General features: G+C 29.7%; 1 protein-coding gene across 1 annotated transcript in view; it reads right to left on the reverse strand.

Moving 5' to 3' along the window:
* The window catches only part of LOC136090298 (deoxyribonuclease-1-like), a 57,692-nt gene that overhangs the window by 19,184 nt on the left and 12,595 nt on the right, over window positions 1-25,913 (reverse strand). Inside the window, exons 2-4 of the mRNA XM_065816638.1 lie at window positions 9,497-9,614; window positions 8,784-8,872; window positions 3,622-3,705 (exon numbers count right to left, since the gene is read on the reverse strand). Coding sequence (XP_065672710.1) covers window positions 3,622-3,705; window positions 8,784-8,872; window positions 9,497-9,614 — 291 coding nt within the window. The remainder of the gene's footprint in view (window positions 1-3,621; window positions 3,706-8,783; window positions 8,873-9,496; window positions 9,615-25,913) is intronic.

Here is a 25,913-nt window from a genome sequence, read left to right on the forward strand (position 1 = left end):
CAAAAACGCAAATTTAATTGACCGGAATGTTTTAAAAACATTCTGAATGTTTTTAACAATATAAATAATGTTTTTATTTTTATTTTTTTACTCAAATGAAGCAAAATTATATAAAATTTCAAAAATAATATTCATTTTGAAAAAATTTTAACATATCAAAATTATCATAAAAAAACATAAAAAATGCATTTTTTTCATTTTTTGTTAAAAAAAAACATCATTTTTTACGTAATAAAACTAAAATTAACAATTTTTCGAGGATCCTGAGGGACCCCTTAAATATTTTTTATTCAAAAAATTTTAAACCTAGTGTTTTTGTATTAGATAGAACAAATATATATATGGATGTATATATTTTTGTTCTGGGATGTGTATTAATTTTTGGAAAATTTTCCCACCCACCCTAGACTTATTAAGACTTGCCCCCCCCCCCCCAGTTTATTAGTTTTTACTTGTTATCAACAAAAACTTTATTTCAGAACTAATTTCAAAAACCATTTATTAGATTTAGACTAAAATTCCCCCCCCCCCTACCTTTTATTCCCACCCCTCCTTATATTAAGGACTCAACAGTATTCTATCTCCCATTCCAGTTAAACAAGTTAACCCATTTTTAGACATCAAAACCACTCTGGTTTCCCCTGCTAAAGTCATATCTCAATTAAACTCTTCTATGACTTTTGGTCCAGGCAACTTTTCTGTCATAGCCTTACAAAAGTGTTCTCCAGAAATCTCTCTGAACTAAGTCTTAAATATGTGCTTGATAAAATCTTGCTTTCCTGCCTGCAGGGAAATGGCATCTGTGGTTCCAATTTTTAAAAACTCAGAACATCATTCTAATCCCTTCAACTATCATTTGATCAGTCTTCTCTCTATTATTAGCAAGGTCTTGAGTCAAATAACTTACAATTGTCAGACAATCGATATGGTTTTCAATCTTCTCAATCTACTACAGACTTATCAACTGCTAAGACTAAAAGATTCTATTGTGCATTAGATATGGGCAGTAATGCAAGGGCTGAGACATGCTGTTCTTCTCCATAATTTTGCTTTATCTGGTGTATTTGAGAAAGTTTTTGAGATTATCAAATCATTTCTTTCTAACCACTCTATTAAAGTCATTCTCAAAGATCATCACTATTACCAGTAATTTCTGGGGTATCTTAAGGTTGTTCCTGCTTTGTTTCTTATCTACATTAATAATCTCCCTGACAACATTACATCTAAAGTGGCTCTATTTGCTGACAACTCAACTTTATATTCCTGTCTTGACAAAAAGTTTCTCATTTTGATCGCTTAGAACAGGCAGTAGATCTTGAATCTTATCTCACTTCTGTAACATGCTTGCAGTGGCTTGTGAATTTTAACTTCAACAAAACTCAGTTATTTGTTGCAAACCAGCCCAATTATTCTCATAATTGGGCTGGTTCTTCTAATGATGCTCTTTGCTTCTTGACAAGGTCCAAAAATGCATTACAAACGTAGTCGAACCTAGAAATACTATGATGGTGGCTATTCAAAGGAGCTATCATCTCTAGTTCCACCAACCAAAACTCATTCATTTTTATTCTTTGCTTTCTATTAACTCCCAACTTAATAGTGGTTACTTGCAGCCTTGTTGGGAGTGAATTGTATTGAAAAAAAAGTTTAATGCAGTTATCAAAAACTATATTAACCACCCTAGTATTAAAACATTAAAAAGAAATTTAAAATATTCAAAAAATGTATTGGTTCCATTTTCATCTCCAAGATAGAACACCTGGTGATATTTAAAAAAGGTTTTTAAACAATTTCAAAAGGACTAGGAGACATACCAACTTTTGCATAAATCTCACCGTGTGTATTTTAGAAATACAGATTGCATAAATAATAGCAACTTCGATGGTACATTTTTCATTTATGGTAAGATATAAGCCATTTTAAAAAATGGCTAATAACATACCATGTATAAAAAAAATCCAATGAATATCTTAAACTACCATCTTACAAGTATTGTATAAGCTCTATTCGAGATTTTTGAAATGATTCTATGTGCACAAATCTTGATATTATTAGGCAGCCTTCTCCGTTTGACGAGCGCTTTTGCGCTCTTACAGTTTTGCGCTTGCCCACACAACCGCCAATACTACGGCTGGCACTTTTTTAAGCGCTTGCCAAAAAATTTCAAATATTTTTAAATTGCAGCAAATCTTTTTTCTTAATCAAATTCTAATTAAAGAGGTACAAAACGCAAATATTTTTTAAAAATCGCGCACACCAGACAAATAATTACAGTCCGGCCAGAGCTTTTTCGTATACTGGCAGTACATTTCAAACAAAGACTGAATAAGGTCTAGGTTCAATATTTTGTGTTGTTTTTGTGAATATAGTACTCAGTGTTCACTTTTTTTTAACTCAAAAAGTAAATATGTATTAACAATTTATTAACAATGGTATGAATGTATTAACAATGAAAGAACTGTTGGGTTGATAATAATACATCTTTCAAAAACAAATTCAATAAAGTCCCTGTGACTTACTTATTGCTAAGTTAGGCCTATGCATTCTCTAAAAAATACCCCTGCTACTTTATATTAGTAGTTATAGACAAAGGGTAAGGATAAGATCTACTGTTTCTAATTGGGTAGATATTTCATACTGAGTGCCTTAGGTTTCCATTGTTGGACCCATTTCCTTTAAAATCATATTAATTGACCTATTTTTATTCATGAAATCTTATTATGAAATCTATTCAATGAATTCAATCTATTCATGAAATCTATTCAAATATATTCATGAAATCTATTTTTATTCATGAAAGATCTGAGCCTTGCAATTTTGCAGATAATAACATTACTTTTTTATATACATTCACTGATACTATAACATTTAATATGTATATATAGGTTTATGTCAAGACACATTCCAGTGATTGAAGGTTCATAACAAATTCAATTTCAGTATGAGATTTTTTTATGCATTTTTTTCCTCATGTTTCTTTTGGCCATACTAGTAGTGATTACACTAGGTAGTATGTAAGCATCTTGCTACTTAAATAGATGCCAATAGACGCTGAGCTATTGGCATCTATTTGAGTTATTGAGTGTCGCTCATTACATTTCCCCCCTCCCTCTCCTACCTTACATAGAGAATATTTTTTAAATTTAACAACAAGTCTCACCACTCTTCTTGATGTTCATCCTTTTGAATTCTAATTTAACAGCTCTATATATTCAATATCTATACTTAGATTCCATGTTGGTTACCTGTATGCAATCATAGTGTTGCAGAAACCAAATTATATAAGGCCAAATTTTTGTACGATTTTCACAAAAATCCTGATGTTTTCAATTTAAATAATACAAAAAAATTATAAGATTTATTTACTATATTTGGTGGGACTTTCACAAAGGTACTCAAAACAAATTTTATGGGCTTAATGACATTACATTGGTATTGACAGCTTACGAACATTGGTAATAGCAAAATATTGGGCTTAAATCATTTATGGCCTCATCATCTTTAGCCATAGTTAATAACACTCAACTTTATATTTAATTTTAAATATAAACGTAAAAAATTTATTTAAAATATAAAATAAAAAAACTTATGTACATATTTATTTGTATAGTGTTTTCATACCGATAAATGTAAAGGTAATTTTCTTTATAACTTGTTCTGCCAACATAATCACTTAATATGTAGCTAAATGATTTTTTTGAAAACCTAAAAATAAAACCATCATGCCATATGAGAAATTTTATATTATAAATTTACTTCTTTGTTATAAATTACAGAACAAAATCATGTATCAAAACTTTTTCATAATTGGTAGATAAATAACTTTTTAATAAAAGCATATAAGAGAAATTAGTTTTTTTTTAAGAAAAACAAAAACAAACTTTATTTATCATATATGAACTAAAAAAATGCATTGGTTTATATAACCCTCTTTTATGTCCGACAAAAACCCACAAGTTTTTTTTTCATTTTATACTTGAAAAAAATCTTCATTTATAAAATGAACTACAGCAATTATGAATAGCAAATTAAAAATAAAATATAAATTTATATCAAATTATCTTATTTATTAATTAAATTTATATCTATTTAATTTATATATCAAAACAATTTTTTGGTGATTGTGGTGATCATTTCTATTATATTGTTTATTTCTATGAACTATAGTAACCCTTGTAACTATTGTAACCTGTAATGAACTATTGTAACCCTTGGTGGTAAATTGCTCCTCTAAATTGGTTTACAGGAGTAAATTTAGACCTTTTCACTTAGATGCATTGTATAACTCATCTTCTGCTACAAAATTATTTAAACAATGGTTCTGAACATTTTATCTTGATGTACTTCCTCAAGACATTAAAAAGCTAAAAATCCTGACAAATTTTGTAGTTCCTGATGTTTATGAGATAATAACTGAATGTCAAAATTATGAATCAGCTACACAAGTTTCACTATCATATTCATGGTTGATGGTTTGATGTAAACAATCTGTTTACATCAAACCATCAAACAAAGTTTATGTGCCACATCTTTTAGCAAACAACAGCTAGGAAAGGGTTTTGAATAGTTTTTCTACAAGTTCTTAAAGTTTTAGTAATAGACTATAACTTTAGACAGGTGTCTGCAATTGAATGAGTATACTAGAGATGCATTTATAACTGAGATAAATTTGTAAGACATCAGACAGCGACTACTAGAAAACAGTACAATATGTCTAGATGAAATACTTTTGAAAATTAGAACCTTAGAGTCCGCACAAAAAAATGCAGAAAATTATCCCTAACATAATAGATTCTACAGTTGCTACAATCCCTAACATAATTAGATTCTACAGTTGCTACAATAATCAAAAAATTAAACCAATCAAACTCAAATTCTGTTTCAATTTGCTGGAACTGTGGGTAATACATGTCAAGGTTGTCTGTTCTGCCAGGGTGTCAATTTGTTATATATGTGGGGAAGTTGATCACTTTGCCAAGCTATGTAAGTCTTCTAAACTTAGAACAGGATGAATCTTGTTGATCAGCCTTTGAACTCAAAACTGGTATATATGGCTTCATCTTCCTTATCTAGCAAACAAGTAAAACATAACATTTTAAATGAGTTATGCAAATGAATGTTATTTTGGGTTTTATTCTTGATTTTCAAAAACAACATAAATCTTTAACCCTTTATTTTGAAGGAAAAAGACTAGTAATTTGCAGTTTGCCAAAGTTAAAAGATCCCCACTGAACCTAATTGTAAACCAATTGCTTTAGAATCTTGTCAATATAGCAAGAAAGATTAGTTATTCATTGAAATGGAAATACAACATATGTTTAAAGAGGACATTATTGAACCTGCAAATTCTCCCTGCAAAGTCTCATGATGTCAAGTCTATTAGGCGCATTGTCAGGCTATTCTCATATTATTCTAAATAAACTGCAAACTTTTCTGACAAAATAGCTTGTCTTACCAAAAGCACTAGGTACCCATTAAATTGTTAGTGTATAAAAGATTTCAATCATCTCAAACAGGACATTGCAAGTGCAGTGATAGATTATGTGGATGAAAATGTTTCATTCAAAGTATAAACAGATGCATCTAACATTGTTATACCTGCAGTTCTTAATCAGAATGGTTGCCTTGTTGCTTTTTTTTTAAGAATACTCCAAAAATCTAAGCTCAAACACCCCTCTATTGAGAAAGAAGCATGAACAATATTAGAACCAGTCAGCCATTGGATACATTACCTTAATGGATGGCATTTTATATTATCATTGAACACCAGCATCCTGTATCCTATATCTTTGAAAAGCAACACAAATCAAAAAAAGTGTTAAAATTTATGGATGGAAAATTGAACTATCGTGTTACAATTATGACATTATTCATTATTACAGAGAGAAACTAAATATTCCAGTTGACACATTTTCTAGAATACAATGCTCAGCAATAAACACTGACAACTTAATTCAGCTTCACCAATCACTCTGCCATCCAGGAGTAACTAGACTTTATACTTTTATCAAAATCGTTATTTACCTTTCTCAGGTATTTATTATATGAGTGGGGGTAGTGACAAACAAATTTTATAAAAATGATTTTATTTTTTAATAAATATTTTATAGTTTATTTGAAAAATTGGTGTGAAATACCAAATTATATTACTGTAACATTAATGACAATATGGTCAAGTTTGCAAAGTTATTTATAAGAGAAAAGCATTATCGTTGTATCTAAGATGAAAAACGCAAAAGTCATTTTCAAAATAAACAAATATTTGTATAAAAATCTGCAATGTTTTTTGAAAGGCAGGTTATTGTAAAAAATTAAAAACCTTTTACATATTTTTAATTTACTCAAGAGGATGCCAAAATCTTACCGAAATTTGATCCTGTTACTCAAGTTTGCTGTGAAAATGATATAAATTAAATAATCAGTCTAAAAGAAATTATTTTACAATTAAAATCATTGGATAAACACAAAGCCTGTGAGTCCATATGTATTGAGTACCTGCTCTGAAAGTTTAAGCATTCCTATCAAACATAATCCTAGTGCGTTCCTTTTGAACATATGAACAAGCTATCCTCTGAATCAGGAGTGGTACCAAAAACATTGAAAGATTTAGACATTGTTCCAGTTTTTAAATATCACAATAAGTTTGATTTCTTCAACTATAGACCTGTTTCTCTTTCGTTTGTTATATGTAAAATTTTAAAAAAGATAATAAAAAAACTTTCATTTGGCATCTTTTAGACAATATGATAAATAAGAATCAGCATGGTTTTTTACCGGGTAAATTTTGCATTACAAATTTACTTGAAAGCCACGATATTTTAACTCTGGCAATGGATCAAGATTACCCTATCAACATTTTTTTCACTAACTTTTCTAAAGCATTTGATAGAGTCCACCATTGTAAATGGTTTAAAGGAATTTGTTCTTAAATTGGATTGAGTCTTTTAAATTGAAGAGTGAAAGACATTGCTTTTATGTGGCTCAGTGTTTTAGGTGATTAAAATTATCATTTTGTTAATGAAAAGAGAGAGAAAGAGAAAAAGAGAGAGAGAAAGAGATAAAGAAAGAGAGAGAGAAACACCAATTAATTAAAATTGTTGGTTGCTTGTTATTTATTTGAAATGTTGATTGATTTATATTTTGAGTTAAAAAACAATCGTTCAGTGTACTTAAAAACCTGTTTTTGGTAATATTCAGGTCAGATGTTGAGCTAATCTTTTTGTCACTCCATTTGATTTTTGAGTAATTAAAGTCACCACATATAAGTAAACCTGAATATTGATTTTTTTTTATCAACTTACAGGATCATTTTATCTAATCAACAATTTGCTTCTTTTTTTTTTCACTACAACCTTCTACTCTATAGATACACCCACAAAGAATTATTTCATAACCTGTACAAACCGAGCACTACATTTACCACAAGACTCTGTTTTGGGATTTTGTTTCTAATTTATTCCAATGATCTTCCAGATAAACTAAAAAATAAATAGAAGCTCTATACTAATGATTGCAAATCTTTCCAGATAATCCGTAATAACAGTTGTAAGGATCTACAAGATGACATAAATTTTATTTTTTATTGGTGCAATGACTAGAGTATACAATTAAATATAAAAAAATGTAAAATTATGCATGTCACTAAAAGAACAAAATTTAATAAAAATATCAAAAAATATTACATTTCTAATCATCAATGATCTGAAATATGATTATCATATATCTGCATGTGTTTCTAAAGCAAATAGAATTTTATCCAACGATAAGCTAAATTGTTTTATGTTTCGCTGGTACACCCTCATCATGAATATGCTTCTTTTTATTCAGAATCCATTTTTAAAAAAAGATGTTATTTTTATTGAAAGAGTACAACATAGAGCAACAAGACTAATCCAGGATACTCAGAGATATTTTATGATTAAATTAGTTGCAGCTATATACACAATTTTAATTGTTACAATAATATGAAACTATTTAGAAAGTATTGTGAAAGCAATTTTCAATATTTGTGCTGATTAAAAATTAGTTCAATACAACTTATTGACATTGTTTTTCATTTTAGATCATTATAAAAACTAATGGTTGAAATTAATGCAGAATGACAAGGTAAAAAGGTAAATGGGAAAGGAATAATTCAAGCACAAAACTTAACAAAAGATAAAAAAAAATTTATATAAAAAAAACTGATTTAAAAATAGATCAAAGGAAAGATAAAAAAAACACAATAAAGAAAATCAACGTTATATAAAATTAATGAAGTTATTTGCAGCTACAGGCACTTCTCTATTAAAGGCTGTTTTTCTAGAAAAAAAAAATTTTTATTCCTTAAATGGCAAAAGAGTAGCTGTTAAAAAATGTTGCTAATCAGGTTCAAATCAGAAAGATGACTATCAATAATGCTGAAGATTTTTATCACATTGTTTCTAATAAAAAATCAAATTTGCTAAATTTTTGAATTTAATTTAAACATTACACATTAGCAATTAATTGAATCTAAAAGAGATATTTCAGAAATCAAATTATGTAAATGGAATTTCTGTTTTTAATTACTATTTTTCTTTGATTATTGCTTACAAACAAAACATAAACTTTTGAGTGACATTATTAGTAGAAAAGCGAACTTTTTGTCATGCCAAAAGAAATTAGTAAAAGTTTTTAGCAAATTTGGTTCACTCTTCATGTTTCAAAAAAAGTAATATTATTAATAAGCAATTAACTTTTATGAAAATACTGTATATTGCAGCAAATAAAATACATTTTAAAAAATAAAGAGAAGATTTTACTTTGCAAGCTTTTCAACAAATAACTTTGTGCTGATTTTGTCCTTATCATGAACTTCATGAAGTAAAATAATATCAAATCTTGACAGAATCTAAAAAATTATATATATATATATATATATATATATATATATATATATATATATATATATATATATATATATATACATATACATATACATATATATATATACATATACATATATATATATATATACATACATAAATATATATATATGTATATATATATGTATACATTACATATATACATATATATATACATATATATATATATATATACATATATATAAATATATATATGTATGTATTATATATATATTATATAAAATATATATATATGTATTAAATAAAGTATATATTATATATATCATATATATCATATATATATATATATATATATATATATATATATATATATATATATATATATATATATATATATATATATATATATATATATATATATATATATATATATATATATAGATATATATATATATAGATATATATAGATAAATGTATATATAGATATATATATATATATATATATATATATATATATATATATATATATATATATATATATATATAGATATATATATATATATATATATATATATATATATATATATATATATATATATATATATATATATATATATATATATATATATATAAACAAACGGATAACTTACTTTTAATAGATAATCAACAACAAATACATTGTTAAATTTCTTGAAAGCCAACTTTTGTACATTAAATGCACCAATCCGAAATGTTTGTGGAAAATTTGATGTTGGAACACGAAAATCTCTTTTGCGCAAAAAAAAGTTTAATACAAAAGCAAATTAAAAAATATAATTAAAAAATTATATACAAATTTCACAAATTAAAATTTATACAATTTTCAGTTATATTTAGGCAAAAAAAAAATTTAGCATTCTGCTAAATTTTTTTTTAATAAATATAAATTTTATATTTATATTTAGGTAAAAAAAAAATTTAGCAGATAATTCTTAAAATAGGACCATACACATTAATTGACCATACATAATTATCCTCAGTGGACCAATAAACTTACCATAGCCTAAACTTTCTAATTAGGTTAATAAAGAGAAAACAATGCCATGCTTTTTATGCTGGTAAAAAGAAAGCAATATTCTAGTTGATAGAAAATAATAGATGTGCACCAAATTATGTATCAACAATGCAGCTTTAGTAGAATTTGATTGTAAGGCATTAGCTAAGATAAAACCAGAAGAAATGTTTCCTGGCTATCAAATTTACATAGTATCTAATGCAATCTTATTCATATTCTGAAAATAAAAAATTCTGAACCATCTTATTGCTCTTAGATTTAAGGGAGTAGATTGTTTTGAAAAACAATTTATAGGACATAGAAATACCAATTGGTGATAATACCTTTAAAGATAATATTAAAACACAGTAAAATAATACCTTAATTTAAAGATAACAGACTTAGTGGAAATGGTTTGTGTTTTATTTTGACATGCATATTTAATTGAAAAAAAGTGTTTCAGATGTTTCCAGGAAATGTTCACTGGTTAACTATACTAAATTGAACTTTTTTTTTTTTTTTTAAAACAGTAGAATGTGATAGAATTATTTTTAAGCAAATATACAATTAAACACCGAAGAATGACACCTCTTACACCTCTTACAAAAGGTAGATACAAGGATTACTTAAAAATGTCAGAAACTAAGAGGTGCAATTTTCTCCACATATTGTCTATAAAAGTTGTAGTCAATAGCTTTGTATATTAACAAAAAACAAGCTTTAAAAAATGTTATTTTCCATTCCAATGGCACCACAAAAGGCAAAAAAATTCAATTGGGTTATTTTTAGTGTATTTTTTTTTAAAGGTTTTAACAAGCAGTCTGCCATAAAACAACAGAAATGTTAAACATGATGCTTAACCTGAACCAACCAATATGCAACCATTAAAAAAAGCTGGAAGTGAGAAAAGGAAAAGTCAAAAACATCTAAAATATAGCAGTTATATATGGACAATATCAATATTGACAAAAATTTTGTTTTTTGTGAAAAGGCATCAAATTGGGAACTGCAACTGGATGTTCTATTAAAATAGAATATTCAATTTATTAATGAAAACATTTATTATGAAAAGAGTGCCTAATTGTAATTGCAAGAAATAAAAAAGCCCCCAAAAACAAATCCCAGGTTGTATAAAGAGTTTATGAGACAACAATTTTATTGAACAAAAGAAGCCATAACACAATTTAAAAACCACTGGGTGGATTGACAGGTGGCTGCAGCATAACAGAATCTACCCATCATGTATGAGCATTAGGCCTTTCACAAGTGTCTTCACAATACAATGCAAAATGAACAACACCCAGTGAAGTAAAATTACAAAAAAATGTTTTGTGAATGATTAACTAATAAAAATGATTCTGTATTTATGATAAGATTCTACACTCGTTGTCAACTGATATGATTTGACTTGTTGTCAACTGATATTCAATAATAAAGATAATATAAACTGTGAGCAAACTTGAAAGGTTAGAACAAAAACCCAAAATGGATTGATCACTTTAATAATGCAAATAATGGTAGACTTAAATATGCTTGACTGCCTAATAACTCATTAATCACAACATTTAAAGATGATTTAGAATTATTCTTTGAATTTGAATTAACTTATGAGCCAATGTTGCTTTTAAAATGATGATGATAAGGTCATATAAACAATCTTTGTGGCTGATGACATTCAGATTATTCAAATTATTGAAAAAGCAATGACATTTATTTCCAAAAAAATATAGATGTAATAAAGCTTGGAATATGAAAGGTACCCGCTTAAACAGCAAAAACATCAGACTAAACATTCTCTTTATCCACCCAAGGTCGGGTTGCAATTTGGCTCTGTCTGTGTTTTAGAAAATTTAAGGGATTTTGTAGAACCTATGTTTGGAAAAGATTATAAAAAACTTCATTAATATAATTTAATATCATTATTTTTACATCTAACAATATTCGTTTCATTTTCAATTATTAACTTTAAACAAAACAACAAAAATCCCATGTATCGACAAAAGATGTATAACATGCTTTGTTATGTATTTCGTTTTTCCTACACATATGGCGTGATCACATCATGTATGTATATTTCACGTGAATCTTCCATTGATAGCGTAGATGTGTTTGTAATACATTGTTTCTAGTTTAGGATGTTGAATGCTGGATCTTCTTGACTTGATGCATGGGTTTTGTGTCTCTATTTTTTTGACTTGGCAACTCATTCTTTTATTTCCTTATGAGGTATTTCCTTATGTATAGCTCTAAAACTCAGTTTTATGATTCTGAGGCCGACTGGTAGTCAGGTTTCCCGAGCTCTGTGGTAGCTCTCAGAGAGGCTGATTCGATCAACAGCTGTAAAATATCAGAGCACTAACAGTACCATGTTGTGTATGGGTGGTGTTCCTGTTCGTACTTTTGGTGTGCATTATCGAAGCCATTTGTTACGGTTTAGGGTCTATTAACAGTAATGAGGCATTGCTAATAATAAACCTTAAGCTGTAACAAAGGGCTCCAACTATTAAATAGTGTACTGAGTACTATCTGTGTTTTGAGTCAAGTTCTTTAACAAATTTAAAAGTAACTAAAGTACCAAAAACTTTAGAACACAAAAAACCATCGTCATCACCAAGTTCTCTAAATCTATAATTCACTAATATTCGTGGTCTTTGTAGTAACTTTTCTTTTGTTGAGTCTTATCTCTTGTAAAGTTCGCCAGACCTAATTAGCCCTTTGTAAGACAAATTCGAGTTCGGCTGTCTCATCTTGTGATCTTAGTGTTGATGGTTATCTTCTTTTAATTTGTAAAGACTCCTATGGTAACATGATTGGCCTGGGAACTTAATAATACTTGAAAATTAGTGACCTTTTGCATGATCATTCACATTCGTAAGAATTAACCCATTTGTCAGGAAACTAGGTTTGAATCCACAGACTATTCTTTCATGTACTTTTGTTTAGCTCCACTTTACACTATTGCTTTTCTCTTGGTTCAATACCGCTCTCCTACATCTCAAGACTGCACTCTTTTCAATGTTATTTCTAATCAAAATGACCGAGCCCTTACTCTTTATCCTTCAGTCAATGTCGTTGTTGTTGGTGACTTTAATTCTTATCTTATTAAATGGCTTGGCTCTAGTGTCATTGATTCTGCAAGCTTTAAGGCCCGCAACTTTTGTATTTCTCAATCTCAAACACAAATAGTAAACTTTTCAATTCGAAATTCCAAATTCGAATTAAACTTTCCAGACAATCCGAATCATTTACCTTCTCAGGAACGGATCCAGGCTGTAGTAAGTGTAGCAATTGCTACATTCAGCTCAGTTTTTTTTTCTCTTTTTATCTTTTATGCGGCGCTCCAAAAATTAATTCAAAATCGTAGCTGAGCCAAGTTATGGTTACGGAAATATTTCATTTGGAAAAATGAAATCCTTGACTTGATTTGTCTCACATCCCCATAAATTTTTTTAAAAATGTCAAATATTTTGCAGCGTATCCGCTTAAATTGAACTGGGAGTTAAATAAAATGGCAAATTGACTGTAGCAACTGTAGCAAAAGTAAATTTGTTATGTTTTGAAATAACTCTATACATACCGCCGATAATTCATTATATATTGACGCTATTTAGCTGTAATCTTTTTATTAACAAGGAGGTCTTATGTAGTGACTAAAAATTATCAAGCGAGAACTTGTTGCAAAAAAAAAATGGTGTAGCAAAGACAGAAATTCTCTTAAATATCCACTCTCCGTTTTTAAAACTTTTTTTAATGAAGTGGATAGCAGTCATTAAATGAAAAGGTTTTATAATTATAAAGACTAAATTAAATAGCATCGTCAGTTGGTTTCCTTACTTAGTCTATTATGAAAATGGTAAAATTTCTTTATGCTTATGAAAAATGGTGAAATGTATTTTTTGCTGTTTTCCGAGTTATTTATCATTGAAGAAGTCAAACGACTTGAAAACGTTTTAAAAAATTTGTAAATTTTCCAGGGACAAAGAGAAGAAAACACGTTGAATAAAATGTTTACTTAATGCGAGTTTTAAAAAGTCTAGCAACGATTTATTATATGATCTGATTAACATCAAAACTTCAAAAAGGTTAAACTACAATAACATTTTGCACAATTTTCCTCTCAGATAGATTTTTAGTTTATTCTAAAATTGCAAGGAACTTTCAACTACTTTTTTTTCTGATTTGAAAATTTTTACTAGGAACTATTATTCTCTGTGACAAGGTGTATGTTACAAAAATGTTATTGTATCAGGAAGTTGCTATTTTTAGAAAACCAACGATATAAATTCTCTGTCGAAAAGTGTTTTAGATGTTATAATAACTTGTAATACAAGTTATATGCTTGATGGTCCTAAATTTTTTTTGAAAATGTTGTAACCTGTAAACAAATAAATTCCTAACTTTTATGTGATCAAATTCATTTGACTTTAGAATCAGTAAGAGGGTCAAATAGCAAAGCAAAGGCAATTATATGTGATAAAAATCTAACTCTAACATTTAATGAAAAACCTTGGTTAACTACAGGTGAAACTCTTTTGTTGTTTGACTTTTGTCCAGGTTATCAAAAACATACAAAATAATGGAGAGAGCAAAACTTTTTTTTCTGATAATACTAACAATGTTCATCTTAATCATCTTAAAATCTCAAACGTTAACAAGACTGGTGATTTTATCAAACTTGCTGTCATATAATGGAAAACTTTTAATCTAAAAAGTGTGGGCATATATTTTAGGTTTAATAATAATCAAAAAGCTCCCTCAGAGATCTAAATGATAAACAAAGAAAGTTTGTTTTGGATTTTTGTGATACAGCATTATGTATGAAAAAAATCAGAAAATAAGCATAAAATGTTAACACATGTCACAAGGCATTTCACAAATTATACACGTGAAGAAATAGTCTTGCTGATTAAAACGCTATTAAGAGAAACACTTTTGTTACAAATATGTTATGTTAGGAAAATTTCTTACAGAACTACTAGAAACAGAATTTAGAAATATAAGAAAAGTATCTTTAGACATACAGGGTGCGGCAGCGATTCGTGAACTAATTTTCGGGTAGGTTTTGTGATGTAAATAAAATACTTCCTCTATTTGTTTTTGTTGATTTATGTTCAATGATCGTCTTAGATTTTAATAAAATAGTAAATAAAACACATTTTAGTTAAAAGTTTTACAATGGAAGCCAAAAAACCCGAAGTTTTAAATTTGATTCACGCGAGTTTGGCTGCACGTGAAGTGATTCGTGTTTCTGGAGTATCTAAAACTACATTTTACAAAGTGGTTAAACGTGGCAGTGCTGAAAGAGTCAAAATACCTTCTCCAGTGAATAAAAGAGTTGATAAAAAGTTCACAGAAAAGCTTAAAAAGCATGTTGAAAAGAATTCTACTGTATCCATCAGAAAGACAACAAAATTGTTCAATGTTGATGAAAGGACAGTCAGAAGAACTCTAAAAACGCTTGGAAAAGTCAGTGTGGCCGAACCTTCAACTTTTAACAGAACCATGTCAACTTTTAACAGAAAGACTAAAAACTTTACAATTGGAATAATCAAAGAAGCTTCTAAATCAGCTAAAAAGCCATGCTTCGTCAATAGTTAAAGTTTTCTCTGATGAAAAACTTTTTAGTGTTGACTGTGTAACAAATAGACGAAATGACAGATTCACTGTGCAGAAGGGTGACAAAACACCACCTTTGTGTCACACCAAGCACCCTCAGTCCATCATGACGCTAGGAATTATTGCTTCTAATGGAGAAAAATATTCACCAATCTACATCAAAGAGAAAGAAAAAGTTACCTCTGATGTGTATATTAGCTTACTAAAACACTATATGGGGCCATAGCTAAAGAAGACATTCCCTGAAAACAATTACGTTTTCTACAGGACAATGCACCTTGTCATGGTTTCAGAAAAACTCAACAATATCTTCAGATCAATATAATTAATTTATGGCCCAAATACTATTGGCCAGCATCCAGCCTGGATCCCCTTGACTATTGTGTGTGGAACGTAGTTGAGAGTAAGGGTTGCAAAAAAGCCCACTCAGAAGTCACTGAAGTCATCAATTACCCGTGCTTGGAACTCAATGTCAAGAGACTATATAATAAGCACCTGCCAGTCCTTCCTTCCTAGGCTTGAGGCAGTGATCAAAAAAAAGGGAAACTTAATTGAATGTTAAGGTGGAAAAAGTATTAATCTTCAACTTTTCTTCTATTAATATTCCACGAATATAATTTTTTAGTGCTTTAAAAATTCATTTTGTAAAATGTTCTAAAAAGTTTGCGAATCGCTGTCGCACCCTGTAATTTTTAAGTGTTCTTTGAAACCAAAGAAGTTTCTTATTTACATTAACATGTATTTTGAAATTATGATTTGCTTAATGAATATGAATGTTTGACTTCCATATTAATTACTTTTATGCTTTAATGCATTACTTAATTGAAATTTGAGTGTTATCATCTCAATATACTTTCCCATATTAATTTATAAAAAACCACTAAAAAATTTTTACACCAAAATCAAACAAAGAACTATGTTGCTTTAAACAAAGAAGGACCATATTAAGTTTGTCTAGTTAGGTTGGCATTTATTCATTGACACTTTTGTTTTTATTATTTGCTTAGATTTTTTAATTGTAATATGCCTGAAGTTTGCTGGATTTTAAAAGCATTCCTTATTTTGTTAAAGCAAAATATTTTTATTAAAAAATTTAAGTACTTTAGTTCTATTTTTTATTTGATTTGAAACTTGTTTCTTTTTTTTCATTATTTGCCGAAAAATTTATTGTAATGAAGTAATGAAGTTTATTAACAAAAATATGAAAATATGTATAAACTGTTTTTATAAATTAATATAAATCGTTACAGTGTCTATTTTATTATTCAGATATTTTATAAAGTAAGCCATTAAATAAAACTTAATTTGTTTTATAACAAATTAATTTTAAACAAATAATTTTAATTGAATAACAAAATTGAATTTTAAACAAATTTAGATTAAATTAGTCGTTTACATCTTCAAATATCAACCTCTTTTTTTTGCCAACTAAAACATTTTAACAACCACAAATATTTTGTTGTTTTGAATATATAAATAAATTTATATGATAATGTTTTGTGTATTATTTAGCATAAATACATTGACTGGCAAAAGGAATGAACTAAATGTAAATACATCGACTGAGGATAAGGGTTCGGTCAGGGTTTTAGTCATGATTAAAAGTCACAAAAGGTAAATAAAATATCATTTCGTTAAGAAGAATTCAGTTTAACTATATGGTTTTAACGTCGCGTAAATCAAGTAACGCTTTAAACAGACGGAAGAAGAAAGCAGTGGTAGGGGACCTCATGTATCACTAAAGCCACTGTACACCCAAGGCTGGCGTGAATGATTTATGATACCCTCCCCCACCCCCTATAAATAAATTTTAGTTCATTTTGTCTGCAAATTTAGCTCTTTTAGACCAGCAAATCGGCATATGTACATCATATAGTATAGTCGGCAAACTTGGACTTTTAGTACTTTCGGCGGCAAATGTGAAAAGCGAGGAAATTTTTTTTTTTTTTTCTATTGAAAAAAAGTATATTTAGGGCATTTTTGCTACAGTCAATAAAAATCCTGGATCCGCCCCTGCTTCTCTATTCAACTTATGTCTTGTTTCTAATCCTAGTCAGTGTTCAGTTTCACCACATTCATCTTTAAGTGCTTTTGACCACGGTTTGACCTCTCTTAAACTATTATCTCATTCTTCTTCATCATCAGAATCAATGTACCTCTTACAACTATCTTAAAGTTGAGTGAGACTCTTTCCGTGATATTCTTCGAGATAGCCCTTGGCTAGAAATCTTTCATAACTTTATGTTTCTTTATATATTTTTCTCTTTTAGTGTATAACAAAGAATACGCAAAATATTTGAGGTATAGTTGGAATCTGGAAAGAAAGTAAAAATCAAACTAGTTTCACTCTAAAATATTGTATATGATTTTTAAATTTGAAATAGAATTATTCTAAGGTTTCTTTTTTTTTTTTTTGTCTATTAGTTTCCGTATTCAATTATTTGCCTAGACTAATATAATTACCGTGTATGACCGTGTATGACCTTAATAAATAAAAGGAAAAAAGAACAGCTAGAAGTTATACAGTTTAACATTGTGCTTTATTGTTATTTGCAGTGTAGAAACTACATCGTGAAAATGTTAGAAAAACGTTGCAGGACATTTATCTTACAACGTTTAGCCAACGTCGTCAAAGTTGCGTTGGCCTATGTTTCATTTCTGCCATGATTCCAACGTCTAAACAACGATAGAAAAGATATTGTCTCAACGTCATTTCAGTATTAAATACAACGTTTGCCTAACATCTTTATAACGTCTTTTTTCTTAAAATTTAACGTTGCTCTTACGCCTTTTTGACGTTATTTAGCTCAAATGTAACGTTGTTACAACGTCATTTTTACGTCGTTGCAATAACGTTAGCAAAATAACGTTTTTTTCGCTGTTTCATTTATAACATCATACCAACGTTTTTCTAACAATACGGAAGACGTTGGAACAACGTTGTTTCAACGTAATTTTTCTCATTGGGTTGAATCTGATAACTTTCTTTTTGATCATCAATATGGATTTCAATCTTCTCGATCTACTGTTGATTTGTTAACGTAATAACTGATTGGTTTTATCGTGGATCAGATAGAGGTGGAGAAGCTATGGCTATTGCTCTCGATTTTTCTAAAGCTTTTGATAAAGTTTGACATGCTGATCTTCCATAAGCTTTCTTCTGACGGTGTATCAGGTAACATTTTTAAGATTATTGAATTTTTTCTTACCAATTGTATTATAAAAGTTGTCATTGATGGACTGCACTCTTCTTTGTATCTTGTAAATTCAGGGATTCTTCGAGGTTCTATCCTTGGCCCTATACTTTTTTAATCTACATTAACGATCTCCCAGAAATTCTCACATCTAAGGTGGCATGGTTCGTTGATGATACTACCATTTATTCTTGCCTTGATAAAAAACCAACACTCTCTGATTACTTGAAGAGGGCATTTGAGCTTGAAAAAGATTACTTGAAGAGGGCATTTGAGCTTGAAAAAGATCTTACTTCTGCTACAGAATGGGACTCTCAGTGGTTGGTGAACTTCAACCCTGATAAAACTAAACTTTTTTCAGCTAACTGTTGTCGCAATAATCCAGATTTTTCTATATTTATGAACGGTAATGTACTCAATGAGTCATCTACCCTTCATCTTCTAGGATTAATTCTACTTCCGATCTTTCTTGGAAACCATTTATTAAATCCATTGCAAAATTAGCATCTGCTAAGGTTGCATCTCTTTACCGTGCTCGCCACTTTTTTACACAGGATTCTATTCTTTATCTCTATAAATCTCAAATCCGTTCTTGTATGGACTACTGTTGCCATATATGGGGCGGATCTTTTAATGATGCTCTTTCTCTTTTAGACAAGGTACAAAAATGCATTAACGCATAGTTGCACCAGCTCTTGCAGTCAACCTCCAACCATCATCACATCATCGTTATGTTCTTTCTCTTTCTCTTTTTTATAAATACTATAATGTTCACTGCTCTAATTAGCAAGCGTCTATTGTGCTATCTATTAAATTTCATTCTCGTGTTACTCGTCATCCTTTTAGTTTTTTTCCTCAAACATTAGTTCGTTGGAATTCGCTTCCTTCATCTTGTTTTGCTGATACATATAACTTGCAGCCTTTAAAGATAAATTTCATCTTATCTCTTTCAGTAACTTCCAACTCTAATAGTGGTTGTTAACAGCCTTTTTGGAAGTGAAGATGTGAAGAAAAAAAAAGTTTAAAAACTTGAGCAGCCGTGGCGCAGTGGTAGCGCACTTGCCTCAGAAACAAAGGATCCGTGGTTCAAACCCCTGGGCAAGTCTTGCGACGTGGTTCAAACCTCTGGGCAAGTCTTGCGACATCGGTTAGGAAGGAGGCGTGAACTTCCATTTAAATACTCATCCTTGGTTCTCTGCGAGAAGACCATAAGGACTTCTTGGGGCACCTAAATAAAATTTTTAAAAAAAAAAACTACTTTGGTTTAAATAGAAAGTGAACAAGAATAATATTTCGTAGGTAAAGTTTTTAGTTATTTTTGTTTATTTTTCTATGAGCAATTTTAAATTTCTTATTACCTATTTATAGCTATTAATTTAGTATTATTATATAAGATGGAAAGTAGCCGTCAAAAAAAAACAACAACAACAACAACAAAAGTTGTAAAAAAAATCACAAATCTAAATAAACAAAGAATGTAAAATCACAGTTTTTAATGAAATTAGTTTTGTTTAGACAAAATTTTGGTATTAGTTTTGGTAAAACCATAGTCATAAAATTATTATGACAATGATAAAATTTTTATCAAAATGTCGGCTTCGTTATTGAACTAGTATAAAGGAATATTCGGTTTACTTTGGTTTTGGCGTGGTTTCCGATTCGGTCGATCACATAATAGGCCGGATGAATAAAAATAAACAATTGTTTTAACTCCGCGTTTTTAGAATAAATGCTCAGCTTTATGTAAACAAAAATTTGAGCAATTTTTTTTTTTTTTTATTCACCCGACCTAATGTAAAATATAAAAAATACTGAAAATTCGGCTTTTACTTCATTAGTGAATTCTGAGGCACCTGTGGCGCCCATTATTAGCAGCTATTTACTTATACAAATTTTATTTATTTTGAGATCAACAAAATAATAGCTGTTAATCTAATTTTTTAAGTATTAAGATTAGGTACCTTCATTTAAAATCATACAAATTCATTAAATAATGGTTTACCTTTTGAAGGGTATTTTTTGATTATTTTTTTTTTGTTTTGTTTTGATTTTTTGATCTCTAAAATGTTTCATCGGATGACGTCTAAGTTAATTGATTAATTACTTAAAGCGTGTAAAAATAATTTATTTTTATTATAAAAATTAACCGCAAAGCATTAATTACAGCGCTACGGAATCAAGGAATTGGCATATCATTATTATGAGAAGGAGGTTCCTTTTGTTGTGAATCATGATTTTTTTTTTTTTTTTTTTTTACGTAATATGCGTACCCTAGAGAATCGCGGTGCATTGATTCAGGTTTGTAACAAAAAATTCCTGAAAATAATTTAATTTGATTGAAATACAATGGCTTTATCTTTAGTTATCATACCAAAAAGTATATATTTTGTCTGATTAAGTTATAAATTTTTTAAAATTTGGTATTAAATTATGCACTATCGCTATTATTCGTAGCACTATTAAACTCGATTTTAGATGCAAAGTGTACAAGAAACTTATTGGATAAGTCCAAAAGAAAGTATGCCTACCTCCCCCTCTCTATTTTTTTTTTGGCCGGATTGAGTGTATTTTATAAAAATATTTCTATAATTCTTTAATGACTTATAACATCGCTAAAATGATGACTAAAGCTGAATATGTGATTTTTGCAGAATAAGAATTGAAAATTTGAAAATACTCGACTGATTTGTATAATATATACATGTTATAATTTTTTAGAGAGATTTTACGAGAAAATTTAAATGCAGTCAAGCTTTGATAGGAAAAGTTCTAGATCTCAAGAATATAAAGCATATAATAAAAAGAAAACCCCAAAGTGATCAATTAATGGAGAAATTTGTCATTCAAAAAAGCTATATAAACTTTTAAACCGAAAAAAATTGCGTAATTGAAGACAATAAAACCTATTGCATGAAGGACTTTTCACAATTGCCAGGGCACCAATATTTTTATCACTCGAAAGATAGATATATTACCAAAAAATTCAAGTATATTTAAACTGAAAAATATGATCCCAAGTTCCTTATACGGCAAGGAATCTGCTCCTGAGGTCTAAAAAATGCACCATACATTACTCGTAAAACTTTGAACGCAGATTTATATATAGAAGAATGCTTAGAGAAACGCCTTTTGTCATTTATTAAAAAACATAAAATGCTCACAATATGTTGACCTGATTTGGCTACAATTCACTACTCCAAGAAGTCTCTAGAAAGTTATGTACAAAATGGCATCGAATTTGAATAAAAATAAAAACTTAATAAAGTAAATCCTCCAAATTGTCCTGAGCAGCAAGTTATTGAAAGTTACTGGTCAATTATAAAAGAAATCTTATTGAAAAGCAAGATATTAGCAACAAATAAAAAAGATTTTAAGAAAAAATGGATAGCCGCCTTAAAAAAAGTAACTCAAAGCAAGATCTAGCAGATGATGTCAAATATTCGCAAAGATATTCGGTTTCTATTTAAACGTCCAATAAAAAATGTAAAAAATTATTGAAATAAATATATAATTTAATTAACTTCATTGTGTCAAAAAATTACAAAAATCTGTTAAGTAGTTTTCGCACAATTAGCAGTTAAAGGTGCTGAATTTCATCGTGTTCAACCAATACATGGTTGGCAAAATTCAAGACCGTGATATTATCATAAAAGATAAAAATCAAATAGTAAATCTAATGTAGATAATCAACAAACCTTTCCTTCTCCAAGGTGCCTAAAAGATATAGGAGAATGGTAAGAAGACGTTGCAAAGCAAATTAGTCGATAAAGATAAGAGAATTATAAGAAGAATTTGCAAAGCAAATCGGTAAATAAAGTCTATATGATTTAGTTTAACTTTTCACTTAGTGTTATCTATAGATAGTAAACAAGTTTTTAACAAGTTTGTTATAACAGGGTTTTTAAATTAAGTTTTTCAAAATTCAAAGTCATTTAGTTTATTCTTAGTTTTGTATAAGGTTTTAAAAGGAAATCATCTATTAAATACTCACATTTTAAGTATTTTTATTTATGATCTTTATTTATATTTTTTACAAATTTGCTTTGCGACATCTTCTTACCATTCTCCGATACCTTTTAACTGAAATTCAACAAAATTTCTCACAGTTCAAACTTCCTTAATAAAGCCATTGGTTTGGCAATAATAAATAAGCCTAATAAACAAGTCTTTTGTTAATTGAAAAGCACTAAAAGAAATGATGCGGTCTTTCCAACCTGTATAACAAGAACAACGAATTTTTTGAAGCGCCAAAATTGGGAGGGCGCAAACTTTAATAAATTAAAAAAACAATAATCAGTTTATGAAACTAATTTTCACGGCGTCGCTGCTGTTGATAAGAAAATTAATTAAAATTCCGCCTCTTGACACAAACTCTTAAATATTAAAGCTCATATACTGAACAAAAAAGCGCCCTATAACACTAATATACCTTTGATAACTTTTGAGCATTATAATTCTATTATGAGTCGAACCCAAAAGTAATCTGGTGCTGAATTTAAGAAGAATAAAAAACAGCGCCAAGAAAGTGACGAGAAACTACAAAACTGTTTCAAAAAGTAGTTGGTAACAAACTCAGTGGAGAAACAAATTATTTCAGAGGATATTTGTATTGAAATTAATGACAATTCAACAGATCCGATAATTGACTTTAATTGAGTTCAGATCATCATTTGGAATTAATTGAAGAGGAGATTTTCATCAGCCAAAGTCAAGAAGAATTTTGCACAACTGATTCAGAACTAACCAGGGAAGATGAAAATGCCTAGCTTTCAGGCCCAGCTGAAATGGACGAGGATGAACTTTATTCAGAAATCTCAGAAATTCCAGTGGCCTCGGAAGAAAATTTTCAACATAGGGATCCAGCAACATGGCCTAAAATAACGGACAAAACAAGATGCTTTTTGATTGAGCATAGGCTAGAGCAAGACAGAAAGAGAATTTTTCCCAAACACGCTGTGTGATTTTGACAACAGAATGCGACACTTCAGCTCAAAATGGTATGAAAAAATTCATCCCAATGGTAAAAGATTTGTTCGCACTTGGCTGCAGTACAGCAATAAAAAAGATTCTTTATTTTGTTTTTGCTGTTTGTTATTTTTAACAACAAAAACCAACAATTTCTCAGAAATTTCTAAAGGGTTTTGTGACTGGAAAAAACTAAACCCAAGAATTCCTGAGCATGAAAATAACAATGAACACCAAAGATGCTATTCTGATCGGAAAACTCTTGAAAAAAACCTCAAGGAAGGAAAGACCCTGAATTCTGATCTGTAGAGAGTTATTAGTGGAGAGATGAAAAAGCGGAGAGATATCTTAAAAGTGATTGTTGATGCAATTTTTTTCTGTGCCAAGAACAATCTTGCCCTTCGGGGAACAACAGAAGACATCGGTCAACAAAACAGTGGCATTTTTCTGAGCTTAATTGAGTTGATTAGCCATTATTATCATTTAGTGGCTGAACACATTGCGTCCGTTAAAGCAAAAAAAACCACAACATCCTACTTTTCTCCTTGAATTCAAAATGAGTTGATTGAGTTATTTGGGCAGAAAGTCAGGAAAGAAATTTTGTCAAACATCAAAGAAGCTAAATACTACTCTGTTCTGTTTGACAGCACTCCAGATACCTCCCACAAAGAGCAAATGACTCAGATCATCAGGTATGTCTGCATCAGTGATGAAACCTGCACAATTAAGGAAAGCTTTGTGGACTTCATTGAATCTCACCAAAAAACCGGAAAAGGTCTTGCAACAGAGATAAGTAAAAAATTGGAGAAGGATGGTCTAAGCATTTCCGATTGCCGGGGCCAAGGCTATGACAATGGAGCCAATATGTCTGGAAAATACAATGGCGTCAAAGCTCACATCCATTCTCTTAATGAGTCAGCAAGATTTGTTCCATGCGCAGCTCACACTTTAAAACTTGTTGGTGTTCATGCTGCTGAGGTTTCCCCACTCATGATTACGTTTTTTGGAAAGGTTCAAGCCATCTTTAACTTTTTTTCAAGCTTCACGTCAAGATGGGAAAAACTGATGAAAACGTTGACCATCTCATTAAAGGGAAATAGTGACACAAGATGGTCTACCAGAAAGAAGCAATTACACCATTGCACAGACAAATCAAAGATGTTCTTCAAGTTTTGGAATCCATTATCCACAATCCCATGACAAATGCTGTCACAGTTAGCAGTGCAAAAGAACTTCTCATTCATATTGATTTTAGTTTTTTGTGTTTGTTGGATTTCTGGTGTCAAATTTTTTCTCTAATTGACCGGGAAAACAAACTGCTTCAGTCAAAAACCATTTCAATTGACATTGCCGTAAAAAAAATGAAATGGTTGAAGGCTTTCATTCAGAATTTTTGAGATGTTAGGGTGGACAATATTATTAAAGATGCCACAGAAAAAGCTAACCAGAGCGGAATTGATGGTGGCTTTCCAATTAAGAGGAAGCGCAAAGTGAAGCGAATAGCACTTTATGAAGCTGAAGATGACTCTCACCTTCTCACAGCAGAAACAGAATTCGGATCTCAGTGCAACTTTGTGTTTGACAGCATTATTACACAAATAGAGTGGCGGTTTGAGGCTGATGTCTGCTGTATCCTCTGATTTTGGCTACCTCAGTGGGCATTCACTCTCTAAAAGTTCAGTGGATGAACTCAAGAAAAAAGCTGCAAATTTATCTCAAATTGACAAGGCAGATTTAGATTCTTCCGATTTCCAGTCAGAAATGGCAAGCAGATTTCCAGTCAGAAATGGCTTTAAATATCAAGCTGCCGCAATGATGGACAACTTTGAAAAATCTAGCCCGATCGACATTTTGCAGCTCATTCATAAATATTCTTTGACCGATGCTTATCCCAACACAACAATTGCTATTCGCATCTTCCTCACCATACCAGTCACAGTTACTTCGTGTGAGAGAAGTTTCAGTAAACTTAAGCTCATAAAACACTATATGAGGTCAACAATTGGCCAAGAACGTTTGTCTAGTTTGGCTATAATTTCAATTGAAAATGAAGTGGCAAACAACATTGTTTTTGATGATGTCATTAGTGAATTTGCCTCAAGAAAAGCCAGAAAAGTGGCATCCCAGTCGGCAAATTTAGTTGTAAATGCGCATTAGAAACTCGTTTAAATACGTATCGATGTGGTATGTATGTTAGCCATTTTATCGTATCGAACACGCATTAGCAATACGCATTAAATGCGTATAAAGACAGGTATA

Source organism: Hydra vulgaris, chromosome 13, assembly GCF_038396675.1.
Source record: "Hydra vulgaris chromosome 13, alternate assembly HydraT2T_AEP".
NCBI classification, from domain to species: Eukaryota; Metazoa; Cnidaria; class Hydrozoa; order Anthoathecata; family Hydridae; genus Hydra; species Hydra vulgaris.